Below are 26,993 nucleotides of genomic sequence, written 5' to 3' on the forward strand. Positions count from 1 at the left end.
GCTGACATCAAAATAACCTCACTAAGGTCACTTTAAGGTATAGCTTGAGGTGGATAAACAATGGATACTTTTTTTTTTAAATCAGGTTGATGGTAATTTGTAAGTAAGGGTTAAATACAGTATCTCACAAAAGTGAGTACACCCCTCTCATTTCTGCAATGTTTTAGTTATATCTCGTCATGGGACAACACTGAAGAAATAACACTTTGAGACAATGTTAAGTAGTCACTGTAGAGTTTGGATAGCAAAGTGTATTGTTACTTCAAAGTAACTCAAAATACAACAATAAATGCGTAAAATGTGGGCAACAAAAGTGAGTACGCCCAACTGAAAATGTCAAAATTGGACCCAAATGTCAATATTTTGTGTGGCCACCATTATTTTCCAGCACAGCCGTAACCCTTTTCGGCATGGAGTTCACCAGAGCTTCACAGCTCGCCGCTGGAATCCTCTTCCACTCTTCCATGATGACATCACAGAGCTGGTGGATGTTGGAGACCTTGCGCTCCTCCACCTTCCATTTGAGGATGCCCCACAGATGTTCAATAGGGTTTAGGTCTGGGGACATGCTTGGCCTGTCCATCACCTTCACCCTCAGCTTCTTTAGGAAGGCAGTGGTCGCCTTGGAGGTGTGTTTGGGGTCGTTATCGTGTTGGAATACTGCTCCGCAGCCCAGTTTACGGAGGGAGGGGATCATGCTCTGCTTCAGTATTGCACAGTACATGTTGGAATTCATTGTCCCCTCAATGAACTGTAGCTCCCCAGTGCCAGCAGCACTCACACAGCCCCAGACCATGACGCTCCCACCACCATGCTTGACTGTAGGCAAGACACACTTGTCTTTGTACTCTTCACCTGGTTGCCACCACACACGCTGGACACAAAATATTGACATGTGGGTCCAATTTTGACATTTTCAGTTGGGCGTACTCACTTTTGTTGCCCACATTTTACACATTTATTGTTGTATTTTGAGTTACTTTGAAGTAACAATACATTTACTTTGCTATCCAAGCTACAGTGACGACTTAACATTGTCTCAAAGTGTCATTTCTTCAGTGTTGTCCCATGACAAGATATAATTAAAACATTGCAGAAATGAGAGGGGTCTACTCACTTTTGTGAGATACTGTATGTATAATAGTTTGATCAAAAATATTTCTTACTAAGTTATACATAATCAAAATTGACCGTTGATTTAAAACAGTGTACCTTGATATGTTTTTTTGAATTTGATAATTTACAATAGTACAAAAGAATCAATTGTCCAAGATAAATTAGATGAATGATAAAAATTGAATAAAAAACACATTTTACGAAAATAGTACACGTACATCATGTGAAATAATGACAATTTCTTCATAATTTATTTTAAGATAGATAGATAGATAGATAGATAGATAGATAGATAGATAGATAGATAGATAGATAGATAGATAGATAGATAGATAGATAGATAGATAGATAGATAGATAGATAGATAGATAGATAGATAGATAGATAGATAGATAGATAACTTTATTGATCCCGGGTAGAAACTCAGGTGCCAGCATTTCAACACAGATAAATAAACAGACAATACTATATTGATAATAGATGATAGCTTAATATTAATATCCCAATTTTCAGTGAAAGCGCAACTGCTATTTTTGCAAAATGTTTGGACAATCCGTATTATTTTATTAAATAAATAAATAAACATCGTATTAACCATTTTTAAGTGAAGAATCAGCTAAATGAACGCACAAAACTATTTTAACGTGGTCATTGGCTACCTTGGTTAGGTCAGTGCCCTTGACAATCGCATGTGGACTCGTTTTAACGCTTTGGAGTGAAGGAATGAGGTCGAAATACAAAAAGTCCTGCCTCGCTACAAAAACAGATATGCTCAAACCTCATTGAATAAAGTACATAAGCAGACAAGCATATTCACATATTAAATAAATAAAAGAAACATTTGAAGCATATAATTATACCTACACACCAAATCAATAAAGAAGACATAACTAGACATTTTTGATAAGTGGTGATGACAAAGGTTTTTATAACTTTATGATCTGATATATATATTTCTGAGGACTTTGAAATAACAAATGACTTTTGATATATTGCCTAAATACCTTAATGACCCTTAAGGAACTGTGGAATGCATGCCTGATGTTTTTTCTCTGAATCATGGACACGGCCAGAGTCGTCTTGACCGTTCAGTACTTGATTGTATCTTATGTTTTGACTAATGCTAGACGCCAGTTTTTGATTACTACTGAACGCTCTGCACAGAGGGAAATAGTTTGCCTAACAAAGCAAAGATACGGTTGAATGCGGTACGACAGTGTATGTCCAAGATTGGAGAAGAATGTTCACAGGAAGGTCACGTGGAGATAAAACCAGTGGGTGCCAGAAGGAGCCACCCGAGAACTCGGCCAAAGATGGTCGCCAAGGCCGAGAGACGGGATGGAAGACAACAGCCCCCTCCACACACACACACCAACAGCCCCCCACCAACACACCGAATCGCCCATAACCAGCACCACTCCCATGGAAGCAGACTCTCCTTCGAACTTCCCCCACCCCGAAGACTCATCGCCCATCAATCCCAGCCCACAATGTGCTACTGAATATAAAACTGATCTAACAACCTTGGACTTTGCCTTTTATGAATGGAGACTTTCCGCTCTTGAAGGGCCCAGCGCTGTATTGCACTTTCCTGAAAACAGAGCTTTTTGAACAAGAATTGTGATTGAACTCAACCAAGCTGTCTAAGTCTAATTTCTGCTTCAGTGTCTTTGCATTTTCCTAAATCTGAAGAAATCAAACGAGCACACAGTGAGTAAATTGAATAACAGGTGATTGGCAAAGGCTTTTGCCGTGAGGCGCAGATAACGCGCTCCCTAAATTGTGGACAGAATCCAACAAATCGTGACCATCCGACGTGACTTCTTCAGAAGGGAAAGTGCATGCTCCACAAAGGATTCTTCCTTCTCCGCTCTTGCTCAACAGTATTGCAGTCCGATCGGCACAAAAGGTAAGGGGGAAACTTTTTTTTTCTCTCTCCCAGTTCAGCAATATTGTGGAGTGAAAGCGGAATTCAAAAATTAATAATTTCAGCTCTGTGTTCAGGAATGGTGGTTGTATAGAAGTGTGTTTGTGTGGAACTTGGTAAAAGTGATTTGTGGAAAAAATTAAAAATACAAAAACAGGTGAAGGCGTCGCTGATATAGCAGTACGGATGCCGAGCGACTCCAATAGTGTGACCTTAGAACATTATAGGGCTGTCTAAGGCGAGGGACATCTGGGATGTCCGAGTCGTGGTGAATTAAGAGAAAGGTGGTGAGGACTTTGTCTGATCAGCAAAGGGCGCTCACACCGCTGGAACTTGTGGAATGCCAGTGACTAGCATATGGGCACCTGAGTGGCCTCAATAGTAGACACTTAGGAACTTATACTGTTGCCTAAGGTCGGGGTCGATTGGATCGGCCAGGCCACCAATACGAGTCGGGACTCGTGAAAAAAAAAAAGAAAAAAAATGGTGACGGCATCGCTGATATAGCAGGACGGATGCCTGGCGACCTCAATAGTGCGACCTTAGAGACTTATATTGTTGTCTAGGGCGAAGGGTAACTGGGTTAACCAGGTCGCTACATAATTGTTGAAGTGTGTCTATGATGATATTGTGTGGAAAGCAGGCTTGGCTGTCAGATGGGACAGCGGCGCAGCTGAAGAAGTGAGTGATTAGTTGTGGTGCTGTTCATGGGATGGAAGTGATGATTTGTGGTTCATGAAGAACAATAAGTTGATTTGTATAAAATTGTTGATTTTATTTTGATTTCGCATGAGAGTTGGAGTCATAAAAATGGCTTAAAAAGAATTTGATAAAGAATGTATATTTAATTAGCATGAAGGTTATATCCCATTGTGTTGTGGGGTTAAACTGTAACCATTTTTGTTTTCAAAAGGGTGCGGCTCTAAAGTTTGGGCCAAACGGTCAGGTGGGCACAAATGCATATTTTGGACAGAGGTGGGGGGTTACATTGGTGGCGAGGCTCTCCGCACTTCAGTTGCCTCCCCCCCCCCACCCTTGTTATCAGCTGGGAAGATTGTCATGTCTATGTTGTGGGCCCGTGTGTTTGTTCATGAGTATGTTTGTCTTTGTGTATCAGTTCGTTATAAAGGATGGAATTGCGTTAAATTGGTGCACGGAAACGGTGTGCTAGACAATGGTTTATCAGATTTGCATTGTTAAATGTAAATATTAGAAATGATAGAATAATCTGAGGGTTGTGGTCAGAAACTCGTCCAACGAGGAGAGTGCCCAGCCCTCATAAAAATGTGAGAGTAAGAGAGAACATACATTGTAGAATTGGATAAAATTAAATTATGATTGCAGATTTTAAATTTAGGAGGAATTATTGATTGGTTATGACATAAGACTATACAAGGACACATGTAAGGATAAGTCAAAGATTTGAATCACTTAGAGTTAAAAACAACAAATAAAAACGACATTGCAAGGGGGCACTTTTTATTAAAAGAACACCAAGTAAAGTAAGTAGGGGGCATTCGTGATTGGGATTAAATTAAGGATAAAATTAGGTCAATGATTAGAAATCAATGGTGCTCTACACAAAAAGGCTTACATTTTTAATGGGGAAATATTTGGAGTACTGTGTTGGTCTACATAGGTCATGGGCCGAGTTTATTTGGTTTTGATTGTGGTTTGGGTTTATTTTGTTTATTGTTAGGTTTTCCTTGTGTTTATTGTTAAGGTGTTCCTTGTTATTCTCTTATCCCCTGCATTGTAAATGTCTTCTTTATGCAGATAGATTAACAGGCTAGGAATTTAGTGAGGAGAAAATTGATCAATTGATGGCGGTTAATAATTGTCCAAATCCTAGTTACATGTTTTGAGGGACCAGAGCAACGACATTATATTTAATTTGCAGGCCATTATTTCGTATGTGATGACAGTTTCTAGATAAGTAGACTGTTTTATCAAAAATGTGAGAGTGAAGGAGGAGGTTTGATTTGTAATCTGGCATTTGGGTGCCACTTTTAAGAGTCTGTGCAGGAGCATAGATTGTTTTTGTTTGTTTTTAAAGATATATTTGACAGTTTATCTCGGTGCAGTAAGGATATAGCAATTTTGAAAGACTTAAAATTAAAAGCAAAATTACATTTTAATTCTGACACATGCCAGCTAACATGAGGATGGCAAATAAATGAATAAATACTCGCTCAAATGCGGCATGTGTTTTAAATTGGGCGATAAGACATTCACTTTCAAGCACTATCATTTAGCGCTGCTGACAACAATAACTTATGAGATGGTAAACCAAGGAGGAGTGTCATAGTTGGAACACAGGCGCTGTATGACCTATAGATTGAACAATAACATTCACCGCATATACAACCATGTTGGTAGATTGTTAAATTACATTACAGTTTATTACAAAGGATTTCGGAACTTTATTTGATGATAAACACTGGAACGAGGATTTTAGCCGTGTTAATGGGTAGGGTGGATGGATTACTCGAGAAAAAAAAAAAAAAAAAAAGCTTTTGATAAGGGCGGCTTGATAGTAAGATGATGTGTGTGCGCAACTGATAGGATACAATATGTTAATGGGAAGATTTGGGGTGTAAGGAACAAATACTACACATGAAGACTGATAACACGAAGATAGTTTTGTGAAATTTGTGTCCCAGTGTGTTCTGCCCTAGCGCATGGCACAAGTCCTGAACTGAGTCCTTGTACTCTACTGGCTGCCTCAAAATCAACAGAGGACTGTCCCTGGTCATGAGACACCTTTGACCTTTGGGAGAACAACAGGAACTATTATCATGCTTGAAGGGGGCAAGCACAGCTCTTCACAGGACAAGAACCATATAGTTGGTGGAATACACACAGTTGCAGATCAAAAAGAAAATGGACTGAAAGAACAAAGACAAGATGGACGCATTTGAGAATGGCGGACGGTCCAGCCCTGAATCATCATCATGAGAATCTAAGAGGGGAGGCTGCTAAAGACTTGCACGAGTCACATGAAGTCAAACTGGACACATTGCTAAAGACTGCTGAAGCATTACAAAGTTGGTGGAGTGTGGGACAAAAGGGATGGAAGTGTGTTTGGGTGCTGGGGCAGACATAACTGAGGAGTTTTGATAAAAGTGGGAATAATAAGGCTGCTTATTGACACTGAAACTGGGATAAAAAAAAATAAAATACATAGATAGGGACAGTGAAGATGCACTGACAAATTACACAACAGCGTGATCAGAAACTTTGCAAAGTGGACATTGATCAATAGAAATTAAATCATTTGAATCATAAATTTTTATATGTAACTTAGCATTTCGAAGACATAATTAATCTAACTGAAATAATGAAATTTTATAATTGGACCAGTGAAAATTTGGATTCGGGCAACAGAAGGCTGAATTGCTAAACTTAATTGACCTTTATCAAAACAACAGAATTTAATTACACATCAACTGCGACTGACTTATAGGATGCATATTTCAGCTTGAAGGGGTGAGGGGCCATAAGAAAGTTGGAATTCTGGATAGTCGGCAAAATAGTAATACAGTAGGGCTTTAAATAACAAATACATTGACATGACCCTTGCGACAATTGATTTAAATGGCAATTTATGATAGGCATTTGGGGTTAGGATTAACAATCCATCCATCCATCCATTACTGGTGCGGCTTGTCCTTACGAGGGCCACAGATGATTAACAATAATAACTAGAATTATTCATTTCTGTAGAAATTGCGTGTGAAAGCGAAGAGGCTGAATAAAAATTCGGGGAAAGCTACAAGATTATGTTTAAATTTGGAACGTGTTGAATTGGCTAGAAAATTGATAAAAATATAGAAAGAATTTTGTAAAATTGGGCGTGAATTTTAAAGTTGAAAATTTGAAATTTGGGGAGTGGGAAGTTTTGGAATAGGTAGGCATAAGATGAACAGTTAAAAAAAATTGAAATGAGTTGAGTCAGTGGAAAAAAAAAAGAAGAAAAAAGGAAAACTAGAAGAAATTAGAAGGGAAAAAATGAAACTTTGCAAAATTTTACCGCAATGTTGGAAGTGAGGATGTGAAATTTGAATTTGAATCTAGGAGGTTAAAACTGTAATGGAGTAAATCAGATGAATTACGTGGAAGTAGTTAAGATTAAAATAAAAGGAAGAGGAATGCAGAAGAAGTTGAATAATAATAAAGTCAAGGCAATTCAAATTTATTTATATAGCCCACAAGCAAGTCTCAAAGGGCTCCAAATGTACAAAAATTGCCAGTTTAAAATACAAGAACAATAAGTGTGAGGGCCACAATGATGATCATGACAGCAAAAATATTTCTAAATGGTTTTGATAGGAACAAAGGGGGAACATGGAAGAAGGTTTTCAAAATTTGTGATATAGCGTCACTCAATTATCAAGAGTAAGTATTTCTTTTTAATTCTAAGAATTGGCATCAACAAAAAATGAGAACAATAATCCAAGGTTATAGTGTAAGTGGCAGGAGGAAGCTGTGTATATTTTTTAAACATTATTTTCAGTATCATTTCTTAGGAGAGTCAGTAATGCTTGTGAGGAGATGAATGAAGGAACAAGGTGACAGTAAAAGGGAGTGCTCTAAAAATTTTTGGTTTTTTGCCAGAGGTAGTTATTTGGAGGGATGAATTTAAACTGAAAGCAAAATGGAACTGTTTAGTGGAAGAAATATGAGAAGGTGGAAATATTGAAGTTACAGCTCAACACAAAGTGTCAAATAGTCTAAGTGTGAGATGTGAGCAAACTAAATGGGGAGTTAAATCATGTTCCAGTATTATGCATATTGGCAAACGATGTGAGGACAGGAGACCAGACAATTAGATATTAATTTTAATATTAATATTTGGAATAAAAAGGGAAATTTTAATTGAGGAGAAAATTTTGCATAGGGAGGGTTCTTTTTACAATGTAATATTGTATGTTTTATGTGTGTGTTGTGGGATGACAGTTTGTCTGTAATGCTGTATGAATGTCAAGTCTGTACTTGGGATGGGGTTTCTGTATTGTAAATAGTTAACATGATTCAAGGTTGGGGTGATGTGATCACAGCAGAGGATAACATTCCTCTCACCTGAAAAATATAAAGATACTACAGATTTGAAAAAAGCAAGATTGATCAGGGCTCATTTTGGACTAAATATGGGTTTAGGATTACTCTGGGGCACCATTGACAACAAAAGACTTCAATGGAGAAGGCCCATTTCAAGATTATGACCAGACGTGACTATACCAGCATTGACAATCAAGACTCTGAGCCAAGACAGTGTATGACGACAACTCTGGACTTACCTGACAGTGTGACGAAATGTATGTGACGGAATTTGTGATGACTTGCTTTGTTTTGATGTTTTACCTAATTGTATTGCAGCCTCTAACAGCAACCCAGGGAGCAGATTGTGCTTTATTTGTTAAACTTGCTTTACTTTGCAGGTTGTCAACTGCAGTCTTGGAGAATTTTGTGTCATGTCTGTGAACATGCATTAACAACTAACCCCTTACTTTTCATAACAAGTTTGTAAATGTGATCGGTTTCATGACAGGCTCGGCAGGCTCCAATTTTCTATTTCATGCGTTTGACATGCGCCCATGTGTGGATTATTTTTATCATTATGAATTTTATTTTTTGGTATTATGGATGTTTATTGTACGGAGAGCTGCATGCACAGCTACAGGTGGGTGGTGGCTTTTGTTCATACAGCCATGTGAGATGCTGCCAGTCGAGTTTCAGGGACTGAGAATTGGTGATTCCAGGCTAGGATGGCATCTGGAGGTACACCGAAGTCCAGCTGGCGATGGATGTTGTTATTTTTACTTTTTAACCATTGTGACACATTTTTTAGAATGTGTCAAAAGGGGGAGGTAGAAAAAAAAAAAAGAAAAAAACAAAGGGGGGAATTGTGAGATTTTAAGTGTTTTCAGATTTGATGGTTTTTAAGTCTTCAACATGCTGGACGGAGGAGAAGAAGCAGCTCGGCAGAAATGAAGTGAATGGGAGACAACATCATGAGATGGAGCCAAAGCCTGGTAACAAGTGTGAAGAGTTTCAAAATAGCTCATAATAAACTGTAGACCTTCACAAGATAGGATCAAATAGGTGGGAGAGTATTAAATGTAAAAAATTAGAACAATAACATACAGACTCCAAACAAATTGGGAACAGGTGGATTATGAACGTTAAAGTTTGAATAACACATTATTCACGTGATTCATTTGCAGGATAAACAATGGAAGGGATTGATGAACTGAACAAATTTAAGATGATTGCGGTAGTATTATGTCGAAAACAAATAGATTCAACAAGTTTTTTCCCTATAAAATGGTGCCGTTTGGGTTTGAAGTACATAGTCGCTTCAAAGGAGGAAAAGCATGATTTAAGATACGTGATAGATCAATGAGAAGGCTATCCCTTGTACCAGGGGGGTCAAACTCATTTGTTCACGGGCTGCAGTATAGTCATAGCTTCTTTCGGAGGACCGGTATGACTGTCATACCCAAATAAATGTGTGAGCACCTCATATTATATAGAGTAAAAGCTACAAAACAAACTGACAAGTAACTCGCTTTCAAATCAGACAAATAAAAACTGGTCTAATATTTAAAAATAAAATATTATTAAAAGCGAAGACAATTTGCAATTCGAGTAATGACTCATGAATAAAAAGCGCAATTTGTCTTCGGGGGCCGCATAAAATCATGTGTCGGGCTGCATCTGGCCCCCAGGTCTTGAGTTTGACACCTGTGCCTTATACAAAGGTAAAGTAGGATTAGAATACAATACAATTACAAATTAGTTAACACCTGTGTGATTGATTGATTGGGTGGTTGATTGATTGATTGGTTGGTTTATTGATTGAGTGATTCATTGAGTGACTGACTGAAGGGCTGAGTGGCCGAATGGGCAATTGTTCGATGTCTGTCTGTCTATATGTATGTACTATATATGTATGTATGTATTTCGTTATTTGTTTTATGTATGTAATTCGTTATTTGTTTATGTATTTCTCTTTCACATTTTCTTTCTCATCTTCCACTTCTTTCGGCTGCTCCTGTTAGGGGCCGCGACTGCAAAGCGATCGTTTCCATATCTTTCTGTACCACCAACCATCTGTCTCTGCCACACTCTCCATTATTTTGGCCAGTAGATTTCCAAGCCTCGCTTCTAACATTCTTTCCGATAACTTCATGCTTTGCTTAATCAACATAACAACACCTCTGTAGCTACTACAGTTTTGCGCATCGCCGTGGTCTGAATTAAGAAATAGAAGTCAACACCTTTCCGGGGAACTTCTCGCTTTTTAAAAATCTCCCCTGCCATCTCTCCTTGATAGTTCCATGCTGTCACTGGAATGTCGTCTAGGCCAATTGCCTTTCCACTCTCCATCTTTTACAAATGTCTGGGTATGAATTTTATCTATATTTATTTTTCTCACTCATTGGCGGCCCCACAGAGGGACTTGTAGCGGCTCCACAGAGGGACGTGGTGTGCCAACAGAGGGACCCTGGTGGCATCAACGATTTTGGTGACCTCAGTAAAACTGAGGTCAACAGAGGGAGTGAAGGAATGAGGTCGAAATACAAAAAGTCCTGCCTCGCTACAAAAACAGATATGCTCAAACCTCATTGAATAAAGTACATAAGCAGACAAGTATATTCACATATTAAATAAATAAAAGAAACATTTGAAGCATATAATTATACCTACACACCAAATCAATAAAGAAGACATAACTAGACATTTTTGATAAGTGGTGATGACAAAGGTTTTTATAACTTTATGATCTGATATATATATTTCTGAGGACTTTGAAATAACAAATGACTTTTGATATATTGCCTAAATACCTTAATGACCCTTAAGGAACTGTGGAATGCATGCCTGATGTTTTTTCTCTGAATCATGGACACGGCCAGAGTCGTCTTGACCGTTCAGTACTTGATTGTATCTTATGTTTTGACTAATGCTAGACGCCAGTTTTTGATTACTACTGAACGCTCTGCACAGAGGGAAATAGTTTGCCTAGCAAAGCAAAGATACGGTTGAATGCGGTACGACAGTGTATGTCCAAGATTGGAGAAGAATGTTCACAGGAAGGTCACGTGGAGATAAAACCAGTGGGTGCCAGAAGGAGCCACCCGAGAACTCGGCCAAAGATGGTCGCCAAGGCCGAGAGACGGGATGGAAGACAACAGCCCCCTCCACACACACACACCAACAGCCCCCCACCAACACACCGAATCGCCCATAACCAGCACCACTCCCATGGAAGCAGACTCTCCTTCGAACTTGCCCCACCCCGAAGACTCATCGCCCATCAATCCCAGCCCACAATGTGCTACTGAATATAAAACTGATCTAACAACCTTGGACTTTGCCTTTTCTGAATGGAGACTTTCCGCTCTTGAAGGGCCCAGCGCTGTATTGCACTTTCCTGAAAACAGAGCTTTTTGAACAAGAATTGTGATTGAACTCAACCAAGCTGTCTAAGTCTAATTTCTGCTTCAGTGTCTTTGCATTTTCCTAAATCTGAAGAAATCAAACGAGCACGCAGTGAGTAAATTGAATAACAGGTGATTGGCAAAGGCTTTTGCCGTGAGGCGCAGATAACGCGCTCCCTAAATTGTGGACAGAATCCAACAGGGGTTAAAACCAGACAAATAAACAAAACGTTCATATTCCACAGACCGGGCAATCCGGGACAAAGCCCCTCGCCCCCGATATTGTTGTTGTTGTTAGATAATATCGCGAGAGTATTGAACGAAGACCCCCCCTGTAGGACGTGAACAGCGCGGGGCAGTGAGCCAGTTGTGAGGACCAAGTGGGTGTTCGTGTTCGGCCTGATGTCATGAGGCGGAACGGGAGGCTCGGATGTGAACGGCATTTACGCGGCTGAGACGCCAAATAACAATCACAGGACCATTTTGCCGCTCGCCCACTTTTCGGACCTTTAACGGCGCGTCGTGGACTTCAACTCGCCTGTGTCGCCTCCCCTCCTTTCTTTCCTCCACCAGCACCACCAGCGGTCCATGGAAGAAGCACAAGGAGCGGGGAGGAGTGAGGCTGCTCGGCTAACAAACTGAGGGAGAACCAGAGTGCAGCGACGGTGATGGGCTCTCGTTTTCCTTGGTGACGGCAGAAAAAAAAAACAAGAAGAAACCTCCACTGCTCGGCTTCTTCTGGCTTCGGTATGAAATGCTAGCCCAGCCTTGGTCTCGGTTGTCGAGCAGCCTACGGGCCGCAGCTCGGCTCACCGATCCCGAATCAGCGAAGTAGCTAGCCGCCTGCTAGCCACATTTTTGCCCGATGCTTCCGAACGTATCCGAGAGGGGACAACAAGAGCGCCAGCGATTGTTCGACCAGCAGGGCCTTTGAGATGTGATGCTTCGGCGCGGCGGAGAAGGAAGCTAAAATATCCCTGCAAAACATGAACAGTGGAATCTCAACAGCGGGGATCCCGCTGAGGTGCTAGTCGGGGCGGGGGGCGAGGTTAGACTGCCAACAGCCGCCCCATCGTCTCCCTCTTCCCGGGTTCAGACTTGGACAAGGACCGTCACATTCTCCCCCCCGCGCACGCACACACACGAATCCCTGCCTCCTCCTCGCCCTCGTCATTGACAGGCTCGTTGGATGAAGGAGAAAATATGGATAAGCTGACCATCATTTCAGGGTGCCTGTTTCTGGCGGCAGATATATTTGCAATAGCAAGCATCGCCAACCCGGACTGGATCAACACTGGCGAGTCGGCAGGTAAAGAAATGGAAGTCCGCTTGTCTTGCGCATGTTCGGAGTCGGTCCCCTGCCACTGCAGCCGCATCTATCACCAGATGTGCGTTCGCACCTTTATGTGCAATGGAGATCAATATTTTTACCTCCTAAATTAATAATAACGCTCACAGTACCAACATTATTCATTTAGCTCAATTACTCAAATATCAATAAAAAACACAGTTCGTGTTCAGCTGCTGCACAGACGGATGTGATCATGCTTCCGTTTCTCAACAGGAAATCGTCCACTCTCGGTTTTGCTGAATTTGCTGGAAGCGTTTGAATGTCACTTTTCTGGGTGATGTGCTGCTCTTTTGTTTGTTTAAGATTTGTTGCTATATTATTTCATCTTGAGACTACATGCTGTTCTATCACAGGCGTGTTAACACTACAGTTGTTGTTCATTTAAAATAAAATGTGCAAATGACAGGTGAGTTTGCTGAAAATGTAATTTGTCCTACCAGGCGCCCTCACAGTCGGTCTAGTCCGGCAATGTCAGACCATCCACGGACGGGACCGGACTTGCATCCCCCCGCGGTTGCCCCCTGAGTGGGTCACCACGCTGTTCTTCATCATCATGGGCATCATCTCCCTCACCGTCACCTGCGGACTCCTCATAGCATCGCACTGGCGCAGAGAGGCCACCAAGTACGCCCGCTGGATCGCCTTCACTGGCAGTAAGTGAGCCGCAGAACCGGAGTTCCTGTGTTTTGTGGCATGTAACAGTTTGTCGTCCATCCGGAGTCCTCAAGTTACTCACTTCAAGTGTTTACCTTCAAAGATCCCCAGACGTTGACGCTGTTGCCAGCTCGTGCCGGTGTTGACATATTTGAGGTTTTCTATGAGTACAGGCACAAACATGCAGTTTTTATCAGTTGATTTCGCTTGGAACAAAAGCAAGTTGTTGCTATGGCAACGGTGAGCAATCGCTTCCCTGCTGCGCTGCTCATGGTTGACCAAGACGTGGGGCATGCCGTACGAATGCGACCGGTAGCGCGGCGCTCCTATGTTTCGGGAGCCTTCACTGAATCGAAACGTCTTGCTTCTGCGGGGTCGTGTCTCACTGTTGCCAGTAAAAAGCACACAAAGAGGTTGAATGCGTTTTTTGTTGTGCTCCTCCTCAAGTGATCCTGTTTTGCATGGCGGCACTGATCTTCCCCATCGGCTTCTACATCAACGAGGTGGGAGGCCAACCCTACAAGCTGCCCAACAACACGGTGGTGGGCTCCTCCTATGTGCTCTTTGTCCTCTCCATCTTCTTCACCATAGTCGGACTGCTGTTCGCCGGCAAAGTTTGCCTCCCGGGCTGACATGTGGACCTGCGGCCGCCTCTGGACAAAGAAAATAATTTGTCGGGATTTATTAGACGTGCGGCGCGACAAACTCTTGCCGAGGCTTTCCGGGACCTGTTGAAGTAATAAACAACTCAAAGATGTGCGTACATCGAGCCAGCGAGAGCTCAGTGGAGGAGGCCGCCCCACCGCGGTTCATTTCTTATGGGGCGGTTCTACTGGGAAGGGTGCCTTTGTCATGGCAACTGCAGGGGTAACGCCTGCACGCAGTCCCCGAGCCCTCGACTCCCCTGCGCCACCCTCGGCATACGCGAGCACCATCGCCCATCTTCCCGTGTTGCTATCTTGGGGGCCTTGTAGCTATTTTCAGTGTTCATTTTTATCCCATTTTTGTTGTTGTACATTTTTGTTGTGTTCACCTTTCCACAGAAGTATTTTGAGGAGTTGCTAGCTGTTGACCTGGGTCACCCACCGCTCACCTGTAACGTGACCCCACACACACACCCACCGCCCCAAGAAAAAGGCGTGCGGGTAGGGGAGGTGAGCACACATACCTGAGGTCACACACATACTAACACACACACACCACATAAGAGAATGGCACCTTAGATTGACTAGCCTCTTGCTTCTCCAACTTTAAAGCAAACGTACTGAATTTAAATTCCCTTGAAAATAAAAGCAAATCCAGCGGTGCCTTGAGATACTAGTGACTTGACTTACAGGTTTGCTCTATGAGCTGCCGTCAACCTCTTTGCTCGACTCAAGTGTTGGTGAATTTTTTTGGAGGACTCCGTTATGAGTGTTTGGAGTTACGAGCAAGGTCGTGCAACATGTCCAAACTCATATCTCAAGGCGCCAGTGGTACTTCTTTTTGTCAAATGTGTGATGTATTTACAAACAAATCTCTCCATCTATCAGTTCTTTCACTGCAAATGTATCGAAATGAAACGCTAAAGGCGTGAACTGTCAAGACGGCTATTCGGAAATGAACCGTGAATTTACATCCTCCTCCTCTATTTGTTAGCATGCTTGTTTGCGCAAAGTGCAGCCACAAGGACGTGCAGCTATGCATGCTGCTTCGGAGCTGTTGAAAGCAACTTGCGCAGCTAAATATAGCACCCGCTATTGACTCCTTTGGACAAAAAAAGCTGCACTGACACAAGGTGTGAATTGGCTTTTGTCAATGGTGACGATCGGCAGAATGCTCCGACACGGGAAGAGAGCTGACTGGCTTTAGCATACTATTTTCCTCTTTTGAATTGCCCGCCAAGCCGTAGGGACTGCAGGCCAGGTCCGGTCATGGGGTTGGTGATCAATTTGGGCAACATGACATGGTTACACGCCCGGCCGGGGCGCTTTGTGTCTCGTAGCAGCAGGGTGACAATTGGAGGGAATTCAGTCGCATGGCTCACGTCTTTGTCGCTGCACACGTTGACTTAGAAAGTGGAGGCCACCTTTTGAGAGTCAACGATGACAAAGCTTCGTCACCAAGAGTTTTGTGTTGGTTGCCCTCCTCTCTTTAGCTGTTGCTTGACTATTGTGCCATGCCCTATTTTTGTTTGATAATGATGTACAGACACCACGGGAGCATTTTCTGTATTAGGAACAATATACGACGGTAGAGCTAACAGGAATAGTTGCACCACAAAAAAAGAGAACTCCTTTACCTCATTGTATTGTTTTCAAATGCCGGCAAAGCCTGCCCTCTTCATTTGTCGCTCACCTTGATCAGATGTCGAAAGCCGATGCTCACGGGAATTTATTTATCACTGAATAAAAAGCTTAAAGAAGCTGTGTGTGACTACTAGCAAACGGTGCGAGTCATTCTTCTTGTTGACCGAAAATTCCACATTGCATGCGTCACTTCATCGTTTTGTTATAATAGGCCTCTTTGACATGTGATTAGTTAGATTGCTTGAGCTATGCCATTATCTTGCTGTGACCTTTCTCTTGCTTTCACTGGTATGGACATTTCTTTCATCTCATTCTGGTGTACCTGCCTTCACCACCAGAAGACAGTACACTATGATACAGTCGCACAGAGCCAAAGATGAGGAATGCTACGAGGACTACCATGTAATCGACTTGTGTTTGTGGGTAACTGTGATTCATGCTAGTTGTGCGTGTATGCGCACGCGCTAATCTGAATGTGTGTTAGCGAGCATGTGTATATTTTTGTGAGTGTAGGCAGCTGTCCAGGGGGGTATTCCAGAAAGCGGGTTATGTGAAAACTCTGAGTAAGTTACCCTGGAAACGAGGGAAACTGAATTATCCGTTTCAGAAAGAGAGGTAACTTACACTCTGGGTCAGTTACTGCGGTAACTTACTCTGTGACCATAACCTGCTCGCTGGCAGGTTTACTATAAGAGACACAGAGTTTCAATCTGTCTCCAAACTGTCTCCTCCCTTTATAGTGGTAGTGCATGCGCGTAACTCCAGGTTAACATACTCAGAGTTGATTGAACTAACTCAGATCAGCTTTGCTGGAACTGAATACTCAGAGTTTCCCATCTCCGACTGTCAACTCAGAGTTCAGGGATGGATTATGAGTATGTTGCAGAGATGGGGACTCGAGTCATTGTGACTTGGACTCGAGTCGCTGTTTTGATGATTTGTGACTTGACTTGACATTTTATTTTTGTCTCGACTTGGACTTGGAAGTTAAAGACTCGGGACTTGACTTGACTTGGGCTACGATGACTTGAATACCTTCAGTGTTATTTAGTTTATGTTTTCAGTTTGAATTTAAAATTAATAATACATTTAAAAAAGTAATATAAATAACACGGTAGGAGCGCAGGCTGAGAATGGCGTTGTCATGATTGGATCGCTACCCTGTCAATCAATCAGTCGTGCTTTCTCTACCTACCTAACTGTTTATTGGAGAATCACGCCCCTTCATATCAGACATGCACAAACATGTGGTACCTTCGGCAATCGTAATTACCTTTATGACGGCAAAAGACAGTCAGCAAACTTTGTCCGTTTGAAGTTTATAGAGCTCTGATGTCTCCAGATGTTACAGATGAAACATAAAATGTTTCTAATGCTCTTTAATGTGTTTCTTCTTTCAGATTTTTTTAAGATTATTTTTTCATATTTGCAACTCAAATGTGTCAGACACTGTCGGCAGACGTTCATTTGTTTAGATTGAGCTGTCAATCATTGTATGAGGTATTTTTTTTTTGTTTGATTCCATGGTGTATTTTACTGAATATCAGTAATTACAGTGCAAATCCAAATTATTGTCATATTTTTTTAAACAGGTTAGACACATTGGACAATGATGGTTAAAGTTATTTATAGCTTGTCTTTTCACATTACTAAAATCAGATTCTGCGGGTAAAATTGCAAGAATAAGGTGACTTGACTTGACTTGACTTGACCTATTTAAGGACTTGACTTGGACTTGACTTGACCTATTTAAGGACTTGACTTGACTTGACTTGCCCAAGAAAAAGATGACTTGGGACTTACTTGAGACTTGAAGCTTAAGACTCACTTGAGACTTGCACATGTGTGACTTGGTCCCATCTCTGGTATGTTGAACCTGCTTTCTGGAGTACCCCCCAGGAGAGTGTGCCTGATAGTGCTTCTCAAACAGGGAGAAATCCTGACCAAGTCCACCTGGCCTCATTTGAACGTTCTCAAGTGGCAAATATAAACCGCTTAAATGCTGTCACGCAAATCAAGTCAAACGCTCACTACTAATGGAGAGTGAGCGACCACATGTTGGCAAACGGCCCACGGACTGCACCTTGGAGAATCCACCTCTTCCAATGGCTCCGTTTTACCTTTCAGTCCCCTTCAGTATGTGTTGTGTTGTCGTAACTGAAGCTGGAGGAGGAAGCTGGCCAGTTTCACAGCCCTGAAGACCAATCCCACCCGCCCGGGCGGTGTTTATTTCTGCTCAGCCCTCGAGTGTTTATTTCCACCAGGGTAGGAATGCCTTTTCTTATCGCATTTTTTTAATTTAGATCAGCCACCTGGAAAGGGATACATGAGAGAACAGCGTGTGCGCGCACAAACACATGCACGCAATGGGGAAAAAAAGCTTGTTTTGGTTTGACAGATTGTTTCAAAAATATTTTGTTCCTTGAGCTTTTTGCGTTGTAATGATTACATCATGAATCATTATTTTGTGACCCACTAAGTCTTGCTTTCCTGTTCTAGCTATTGCACAGCCAGTCATCCGCAGTCCAGACGATGCCGGCCGGAACAGCCCTCATTCGTTTCATTTCAAATGGACAACTGAAGATCATTTCTCTGACTTGGATGCATGGTAACCCCAAGACTGCTGACAGTTTGATTGCCGCGTGTCGAAGCACTTTGTCTCTGCTTCCCACGTGATGCATCTGTCATTTACTGGAGCGGAGGGAGGGGGAGGTGAATGACAGCCGGAGGTTGCATCGCTTTCTGACTCATCGCCATCAGCAACAATTTGTCAGCTGCTTTACGTAACCAATTTGTTTGTTTTTCCCAAATGTAATAAAGTGGCCAAGACATTGGGTACACCTGCACAATCAGTAAGGAGGCTCATGCTCATCACCTCATTCTGCAGCTGCTTTGCTACTTCAGGTTCCCGGAAAGCATTTGACATGTCAGTGACCTGAGCTCCAAACACCAAAAATTGTTTTTTTACACTTGTACTGCCTTTCTGAGATATTAAAATGCTTCGATGATCCATAATATTCAAACATATCCCTTAGTTGTGTTTACTGATCCAACCTTATTTTTATGCTTCCCGTTTTGTGACAGTTTTGAGGACAAAGATCACCAATTGATTCCCAAGCGCGGCGCCGCTGATGCTCACTGCTCCCATGTGTGTGTGACGATTATTGGGACTTTAACTTTTAACTTATTTTAACTGATGTCATTGGCGCCTCCAAAAACTTTCTTTCCACCCATCTGGAGCTGAGACCTTGTCATTGACGACGTGTGCAGGTGGGCTGCATGCAGAGCGCTTTTTTTTTTTTTTTTTAGACGTCTTTTCTTGGCACTTTATCCGTCACCGTTTCTCCTTCGCCTGCCCTCGCCGCCATCAGTCCCTCTTGGCACCATTACCGCCGCCACTTTCCACGAATCCACACTGCATGCTGATACAGAAAATTGAAGCCACATTTGAAGGGCAACATTTAGATTTAATTTTGCAATTTAATTCATGCTGTTGTCACTTTCACATTCCTCAACGTTTCCTATCTGAGATAATGTGAAGTGAATTCATTTGTTTCTGGGTGACCGAATTAAATCTAATTTTTAGCTCCTGAGACGTTTGGAACTTCGGACCTTATGGAACCGATTGTGCACGAGTGCTTCGTAGTCATTGTTGTGTGATATATGGCAAACTCTAATACTCGATGTGACCAGCAGGGATTTCCATGGTTGTCAGTAATATTTAAGTCAGCGATACGGAACGAAGAAGAGGGACTGGCAAGGTGTAAAAAATAAAGTTTGAGCGCAAGTTTGGTCATTCTGAAAGATGAACAACACAATCTGGCACCCTCTGCAGTTAGAAATAGGACATTGTTGAGTGCATTAGGACCCCACCACCAAACACTTAGTACGCAACACGTTTGAATTGGTCTTAGCTTTCCCTCTGTGATCTGTCGGCAGTATGTCCCCGACCACTTTCCGCCATCTTTGCTTGCACGGCAGGTCAGACAAGGTTACAGCCCCCACCTGGCCACTGATTGAGTGACAAGTGTGCAAGTGATCATTTATTGAGAATGGCACACACAATCACACACAGACCGGATTGATTGATTGATTGATTGATTGATTGATTGATTGATTGATTGATTGATTGATTGATTGATTGATTGATGAGTGGCTGGATCCCCACTCGAGTGTTTTCCACAGCTCGCACGACTTGCCAAGTCAACTCAGGCGATTAGGTTTGCCGTCTCCTACATGAAACATGACGGCTCCGATTACATCCTCTCGGGAAACAAAGCGTGCAGGAAGAGCGTGGCGCTGCTGCACACCTGCTGCCACCTCACTTTTACATAATTTAACAGGTTGACCTTTTCAGGCCGCTCAAAGGTCACCATCTCTTTGTTAGCTTACAAGAATACGTTTGCAGCTTTTCAATTTATTTGGTGAAATCCAAGCACCATAAAAGGAACTAATGATTAGGATCTTTTGAATAGATTTGGCGGCCATTACAACGTCATGCAAATTATTCAATTTGGAACCAATTTGGTCTTTGCAATTGTATTGAATTGCCTCGCATAGTTATTGATCACTGTGTGCCGAATGTGATGGTTGCGCTGAGTCATTTGAGGTTTCTCTGTGTTTTCACGTGCTTCAAAACCGCTCCAGGAAATCGGAGCCGACAAAAAGTGCACGTCACTCCCCATAAGAGGACCAGAGTGGCATGTGGAAGGAGGGTGCGCACTGCTGTCTGATGTTACGGTAGCAGAGTGCGCGGGTGACGGCGGATGTGCGGCCCTGACAGGTGACGCAGGTGACAGCGCAAGACAGCGAGGCTGCTTCTCGCGCCGCTGGCGTCGACTCAAGTATGGATGCCACGGCCGGACCGCTGCAATAGCAGACAGGTACGTCTACGTCCCCTAAAGAATGTTTGCTGTTGTTTATTGAGTGTCTTTCGTCAATATGCCTTGTTGATTAATAAGTGCTGTATTTTGTGTTGATTAGTGGAATTAGCAGAGAAGAAAAAAAAAAGTTCCTTAGCAACATACAAATGATTCTTTTTTTCTCCGTTTATATATGTACACTTGTTACAAGTTGTATTTTACAATGATGTATTTTTGTCATTAATTTCATGTTAGGATCATAGTCAAACTTACGTTTGGGAATTGAAAAATAAAACACATCGCTTATACACCAAATGATACGAAATGTTTGCCATTTTTGACATAATTAATGTTGCCCTAATCATGTAGCTCAGCAAATTAACTAAAATTTCAGGGAGAAACATAATACAGCATGTGAATTATATATTTATTAAAAGTACAAAATGGTCATCACTATAACACTAGAATACAATCAACGATACAGGACTTTGAATTTATGGATATGTTTGTTTCTTTGAACTGCTGCAACACCTTAATTTTTCCACTGGAAATAACAAAGGATGTCTCATCTTTATCTTTGTCTCATCATGTCAAATATGGAAATACAGCAGCAATAATACAGCTACACAACAACCAAATAAATAAATAAATGAGAAAAAATTAAATCTGAAAAAAATGCATATGAAGAGATACAACAAAGTTATTGTGAGGACGTATATTTTCTGGACATGGTTGTTTTTTGCGTCATTTAACAAAAGGCGGCAACACCTGATCATCTTGTTCTTCATATTTTGCATGTCGTTTTGTTAAAATCGTTTTTCTTCGCAACAATGCAGGCAATGCGCGGATGGAGCTGTGTAGCGGCAACACAAGCGAGGGCCGAGGTTCCCTCTGCCGGGTCAAGCAACTTCCCTGCCAGAGCGTCTCCCTTTGCCGCCTCCAGGCTAGTGGACAGTCCCTGCACAACCTCCCCCCTCCCGCAGCCCCGCGGCAGCGGCCCAATGGCACGGCGACCTGCCACGGCAGCCTGGGCCACGGGGCCTCCAAAGTGGTCTCATCTGCTCGGAAGGTGCTGGTGACCGGTGGCGGGGGATACTTTGGCTTCAGGTTGGGGAGGGCATTGGCTGCACAGGGGATGTCCGTCATCCTCCTGGACCTCAACAAACCTTCGCTAGACCTCCCTGATGGAGTGCTCTTCCATCAGGTACAATATATTGGGCCCGAGAGTTGTTTTACGCAGCCACTGAAAGCTTGCCAGCATTTTTCCAGGGGGTTACATGATGGGGCCATTATTTTGGTGTCCAGCGGCACACAGAATATAATAGCTAAGAAGCAACAAGTGCACCTTCCTCGCCCTCCCGCCGCACGTCTCGTCGGTGCGCGCTTGAAACTCAAGCGCATTACTTGGCACTTGCGTCAAGATGCCATCAGCGAGCTTCTCGTGTGCCTCGTCCATGTGGTTCAAATGGGACAAGGCGCTGCTGACCGGCGTGCAGAGGTCAGACGACATGATTTGGGTTTCACCTGCCCACCTCAGGTTGCTCTTAACTTAATTATAGTCATTTCTTTTTCCACAGGCCGCTCAATCCTTGTGTCGCTTCGCCTATGCTCGTCATACTGAAGCAAAATGGCGGCCGTGAATCACCGAAACCTGACTGTTCCTCTCTTGTTGTGGCAGAGCGATATCCGGGATTACTTGTCCCTCTTCGACGTTTGTGACGGGGTCGACTGCGTGTTCCACTCTGCATCTTACGGCATGTCTGGTCCGGAACAGGTATTGTGTATTTTCGATGAGATTCATCATGTCTTCGTAAGGCTATAGACAGATTATTTTGTTCAGACAATAACATTGTTTTTAGTTGTTACCTGCTGACAGTTTCGACTGCTACTCCAATCTTTGTCAGAGTCGAAACTGTCAGCAGGTAACAATGAAAATGTTTAATGTCTGAACAAAATAATCTGTTTATAGGTATTGTGTATGTCATCATCTTTGGTCTTCTGTTTTTTTTCCTTGACTTGTGCACAAAAAGGCTAAGATACGAACGCCGTGCGGTAGCAGTGTATTTAAAACGGCCACATCTAATCTTACAAGTGTCTATAGCATAACGTTAACAAGCGTTGCAAAACGCCAACTCATGTGCATTTATTACAATATTCACCGGCATATATTCTTTATCCTCTGTAAAGATCGGAACAGCCGAGCTTCGATTGAATAGAAGCAACAACAAAACAATCATTTGTGTATGTACCTCCAAAGTAAAAAATTGTCTTCATATCTGGCACCAGCTGAGGAGAGAGCAGGTGGAGTCCGTCAACGTGGGCGGCACCGATAACGTTCTTCACGGTGAGGCGGGCTTGGACGAGCGTCAAGTAGCACGACGATAACGCTTTCCTTCTTTGAAAGTGTGCAGAGAAAGGAGCATTCCCCGGCTGGTGTACACCAGCACCACCAATGCGGTATTCGCAGGAGAGCCCATCGAGGACGGTGACGAGGCCTCCGTCCCCTGCGTACCCCCCGAAATGGTTGGTAACACCTTGCCGTGGCTCCAGGATGTGTTTTAAGTCTGCTTTTGTGCGCTTCAGCACATTGATCACTACTCACGGACCAAAGCCATAGCAGAGCAGATGGTTCTCGCCGCCAACGGGTGCTCCCTCAAAGGTACGTGATGCTGCCCTTGTTGTGGAAAAATGAACATTTGGAAAGCAAATGTATCTACCATCTATGTTGTGTGGTATCGTGCGTGAGCCGAGCCACTGGTGATGGCGAGCCGGATTATTTTTGCTCATGGCCACCTCATGTCCTCTCAGCCTCTCATGTCAGATTTCCACTTCGTTGACATGGACAGGTGTGAGACCTCTCCCCTCTTGTCTGCCTTGTTACCCGACACCACATTAACAGCCGCCTCCTTATATATTCAATTAAGCTTAGAGCCTTCTGGTTCAAGATGGCGTCGCAGCCCACCACAGAGCCATTGTTTGTTTGGTTGACTCCGAAGGCACAAGAGGTCCGTGCTTAGGTTTGTGTGCCGTGCAGGTGGCGGTGTGCTGAGAACTTGCGTCCTGCGGCCTTGCGGCATCTACGGTCCTGAAGAGCGGCGACACCTCCACAGAGTCATGGTGAGGAACACTCGCACCCACATACTCAACAGGTCCCGCGTCGCTCCGTCCGTCTCCCGCCGGGAAACAATTTGCATTATTTACGGCTCTCTCCAGTTACACTCCGTCTTTTTTGCAGTATTTCTTCTACAGGCCTTTCAGCATTTATTCTTCGTCAGGTGCCTTAGAAGCTTGAGTTTTTGAACACAGCCAACAATGAAGATGATTTGACTTGACATGAGCTGGCCTCGCATAGTGCAAGCGCATACATAATTATTTTTTCCAATTTGTCTGTGTTGGTACTCTATGTGGGCCTTTGAGTCAACTACAACAAAATGCACCAAAAGCGAGTTTTCATGTTCATGGTCAATCTGATCTTGTCTTTTGCTACGTGTCAGGTGAACGTGGAGCGTCGCTTGTTCAGTTTCTGCTTTGGCGACCGGCGGGCTCGGATGAACTGGGTGCACGTGGACAACCTGGTGCTGGCCCACAGGCTGGCCGCGGAGGCTCTCACCATAAAGGAAGGCTACGTCGCTGTGAGTGTGTATCGTACTGTACTGCTTTTTACCTCACTGAATATTATTTTGTTAGGGTTGTCTGGCTTTATTAGATTCCATGTTATTGCACGGAGCTGTAGCGCACCGCTTCATATCTAAACATATCGCATCGTGTCTTAGTTCTTGAATGAAATGCTGCGCCAATTTCGTTCTCTCTGTGTTGTTGATGTGTTGTTTTTTTGTCTAGAGTGGCCAGGCCTATTTCATCAACGACGGACTGTCAGTTAACCTCTTTGTGTGGTTAATGCCGCTTGTGAGTTAAAAAATGTTTGCTGAAGTTTCATATGGATCACAATTGGACCTTTTTAGTGTTTTATTATTATTATTATTAAGTGTGACCACCACAGCCTGTTTAGAGTCCTGCTGTGATTCTAAAAGCACAAGGGGCAACTAGTCACCAAAGTTATTCTGTTGGTGTGTATTTGCTAACGATAAGCTGTTGTTGGAAATTCAATTTTCCCAAAGGGCAGCCTATTGATGATAACAGAATTGGAAAAACTCAGGCGCCAGGCGCGTTTTCTTGAATTGCGATTGATGGTTTCTTGTTTTTGTTGCAGTTTGAGAGGCTGGGCTACAGCCGGCCGTTGATCAACCTGCCCGTTTGGCTCGTCTATTCAGCAGGTAGCGCCTTGCTTGGATTCAAACATCTAAAGGCTTCCTGTGTGGTGCCTGTTGTCACAGCACTCGTGTTCTTTCCCCAGCTGTCCTGGTGGAATATTTGCACCTATTGCTGAAACCCGTGATGGAGGTGCCTCTGCTGCTCACCAGGAGTGAAGTAACAAGCTCTATTTTTTCACGCCTTTCCCACTCACAGAGCTCTTTTGAACACGAAGCGTGGTGATGGAAATACACCCGCAGGCCGGTGCTATTTTTATTTTAAAGCTTTAAAACTTACATGAAAACTTAGAACAAGCCTCCCACCGAGGGGATCGAGGTGGAGGGGAGCCGACCTTCCATCTTAAAGAAGTGCAGTCACGGCCGAAAATGTCCTCCTCGTGAATTTGTAATGAGGCCGAAACCAAAGCTGAGCTTGTGTCGCCGCATCCACAGCTCAGTTTGTCAGACATCTGCCAGCGGACGCACGATCGTGGACGAAACAAAACCCTGGCTGTTGCGAGGCCGTGGCGGGAAAATGGAGTCGAACGTTGCCTTATGTGTGGGTGTGGGTGTCTTTTGTGCGCAGGTGAGGAACATAGCTGTCAGCCACACCTTCAAAATAGACAAGGCCCGCAGAGAGCTGGGCTACTGTCCCAAATCCTACAGTCTAGCAGATTCTGTGGAGCAGTACCTGAAATCCCGCCAGGCTCGCTCCGGTTTTCCCGGGGTCGACTGGACCTTCCAGCTGCATGGAGTCCGTGTGCTGGTGATGTTGCTGATAATGGCTTTGGGCACACTGCTCGTCTTGTTGAGCCAGACTCTGGCTGACCGCTAACATTGTGAAAAAATGTAAACAGTCATCGAGTGGAAGATCAGTGTTGAATGCGCTTGTTTCCAAAGTAAGCTCGCCCCATAATAAAATTTGTCATCTGTAGCCACGGACTCATTGGATCAAATGATTCACTTTTACTTGACATTTCAAGTAACATTTTCCAAATATTTTAAAAAATTGTTCTCATTTAATTAGTGTAAATTCCATTCCAATTTTTATCATATATGGTATTACTCTTGATTCCCATTTTAATTATTTTTTTTTTTCTCTCCAAATTGATTGTATTGATTGTAATGAAAATAAAAATAGACAAATAGCTTTACCTAGTAAACTATCCCTTGACTCTAATTTTGACACATTCATTTTAGACAAACACTCGAAGCTTGAAGATTTTAATTATTTAGTTTTACCTAGTAAACTATCACTTTTTAATCTAACTTTGACACATTCATTTTAGACAAACACCCAAAGCTTGAAGATTTTCGACCTTTTGCTCTTTTTTTTTTTTTTAGTGCTTCTTCAACCGTGTGTTTCTTCAGGCTATCACAGGAGGACGCTACTGTATTACTGCTGCTGTACTACTCAATTTTTCATTAGGAAACGTGAGCCATCCACCCATTCGAGCATTTGGGGAATTTCCAGTCTCACGTCATTCACGGTCAAGTTTGAATTTTTAGTGTGAATTTTGATAGCGTGTTTTCCTGAATTTTGCATTCGACTTGGTTCCACCCACTGTGTATTCGTACTACCTAATAAACACAGTTAAAAAGACACAAAACTACTCTGTTAGGGTTTTCAGGTTAGTTTGATCCTATGATTATGTTGGAATGTAACCTGTAATAATTAAACTCGCTTGTCCTGTCTTAACGAAAGTAGTAGAACAAAGTGCTAAGATCTTTTGAACTGATTGACTAGCTGCAGAGGAAGCAATCAAAGTGTTTTGTTCATCGTGAAGGACCCCCTGCTGTGCTTTGATCAGCCAGGGGCTTCGGCCATTTGTCTACTCTGACCCCCACTCTCAACCCCCACTCTGTTTCTCTTAATAAATATCCCCTCGCAGGAACAAGGGTTCAGACTTCATTCCTTGAACGAGTGAACTCTCCACCTGCAGGTGTCTAAAAAGGACTTGCTTGTCTCCCGTGTGGTTCTTGCAAAATAAGTTGGAGTGAGCAAATCTCTAACATACTCCCTCGCTAAATGTGATGAATACTTTTTTATAAACTTTTTTTTTTTACTTCTGTAATGGTTTGAGTCACAAGTGTGAGG

General features: G+C 42.9%; 2 protein-coding genes across 3 annotated transcripts; both read left to right on the forward strand.

Annotated features, from left to right (window-relative positions):
• The first annotated feature begins 11,816 nt into the window (after positions 1 to 11,816).
• Positions 11,817 to 15,921, forward strand: mosmoa (modulator of smoothened a). The gene is made up of 3 exons (XM_088358883.1): positions 11,817 to 12,799; positions 13,282 to 13,494; positions 13,943 to 15,921. Exons 1-3 carry the CDS (start codon positions 12,694 to 12,696, stop codon positions 14,125 to 14,127), a joined length of 504 nt encoding a protein of 167 aa, XP_088215009.1. The 5' UTR covers positions 11,817 to 12,693; the 3' UTR covers positions 14,128 to 15,921.
• Positions 15,922 to 18,904: 2,983 nt separating this feature from the next.
• On the forward strand, positions 18,905 to 26,852 carry sdr42e2 (short chain dehydrogenase/reductase family 42E, member 2). 2 transcript variants are annotated; one of them, XM_088358877.1, is made up of 13 exons: positions 18,905 to 19,053; positions 20,431 to 20,666; positions 21,482 to 21,849; positions 22,324 to 22,419; positions 22,932 to 22,989; positions 23,050 to 23,168; positions 23,229 to 23,304; positions 23,680 to 23,762; positions 24,140 to 24,277; positions 24,486 to 24,551; positions 24,856 to 24,919; positions 25,000 to 25,073; positions 25,482 to 26,390. In XM_088358877.1, exons 3-13 carry the CDS (start codon positions 21,493 to 21,495, stop codon positions 25,728 to 25,730), a joined length of 1,380 nt encoding a protein of 459 aa, XP_088215003.1. In that variant the 5' UTR covers positions 18,905 to 19,053; positions 20,431 to 20,666; positions 21,482 to 21,492; the 3' UTR covers positions 25,731 to 26,390. The 2 variants fall into 2 exon arrangements, with proteins under 2 accessions (XP_088215003.1, XP_088215002.1); XM_088358876.1 differs by lacking the exons at positions 18,905 to 19,053; positions 20,431 to 20,666; positions 21,482 to 21,849 and having other exon boundaries at positions 22,139 to 22,419; positions 25,482 to 25,661; positions 26,240 to 26,852.
• The last annotated feature ends 141 nt before the right edge of the window (positions 26,853 to 26,993 follow it).

The sequence above is a fragment of the Syngnathus floridae genome, chromosome 17 (genome assembly GCF_059516105.1).
Source record: "Syngnathus floridae isolate MCC-2025c chromosome 17, RoL_Sflo_1.0, whole genome shotgun sequence".
Classification (NCBI taxonomy): Eukaryota; Metazoa; Chordata; class Actinopteri; order Syngnathiformes; family Syngnathidae; genus Syngnathus; species Syngnathus floridae.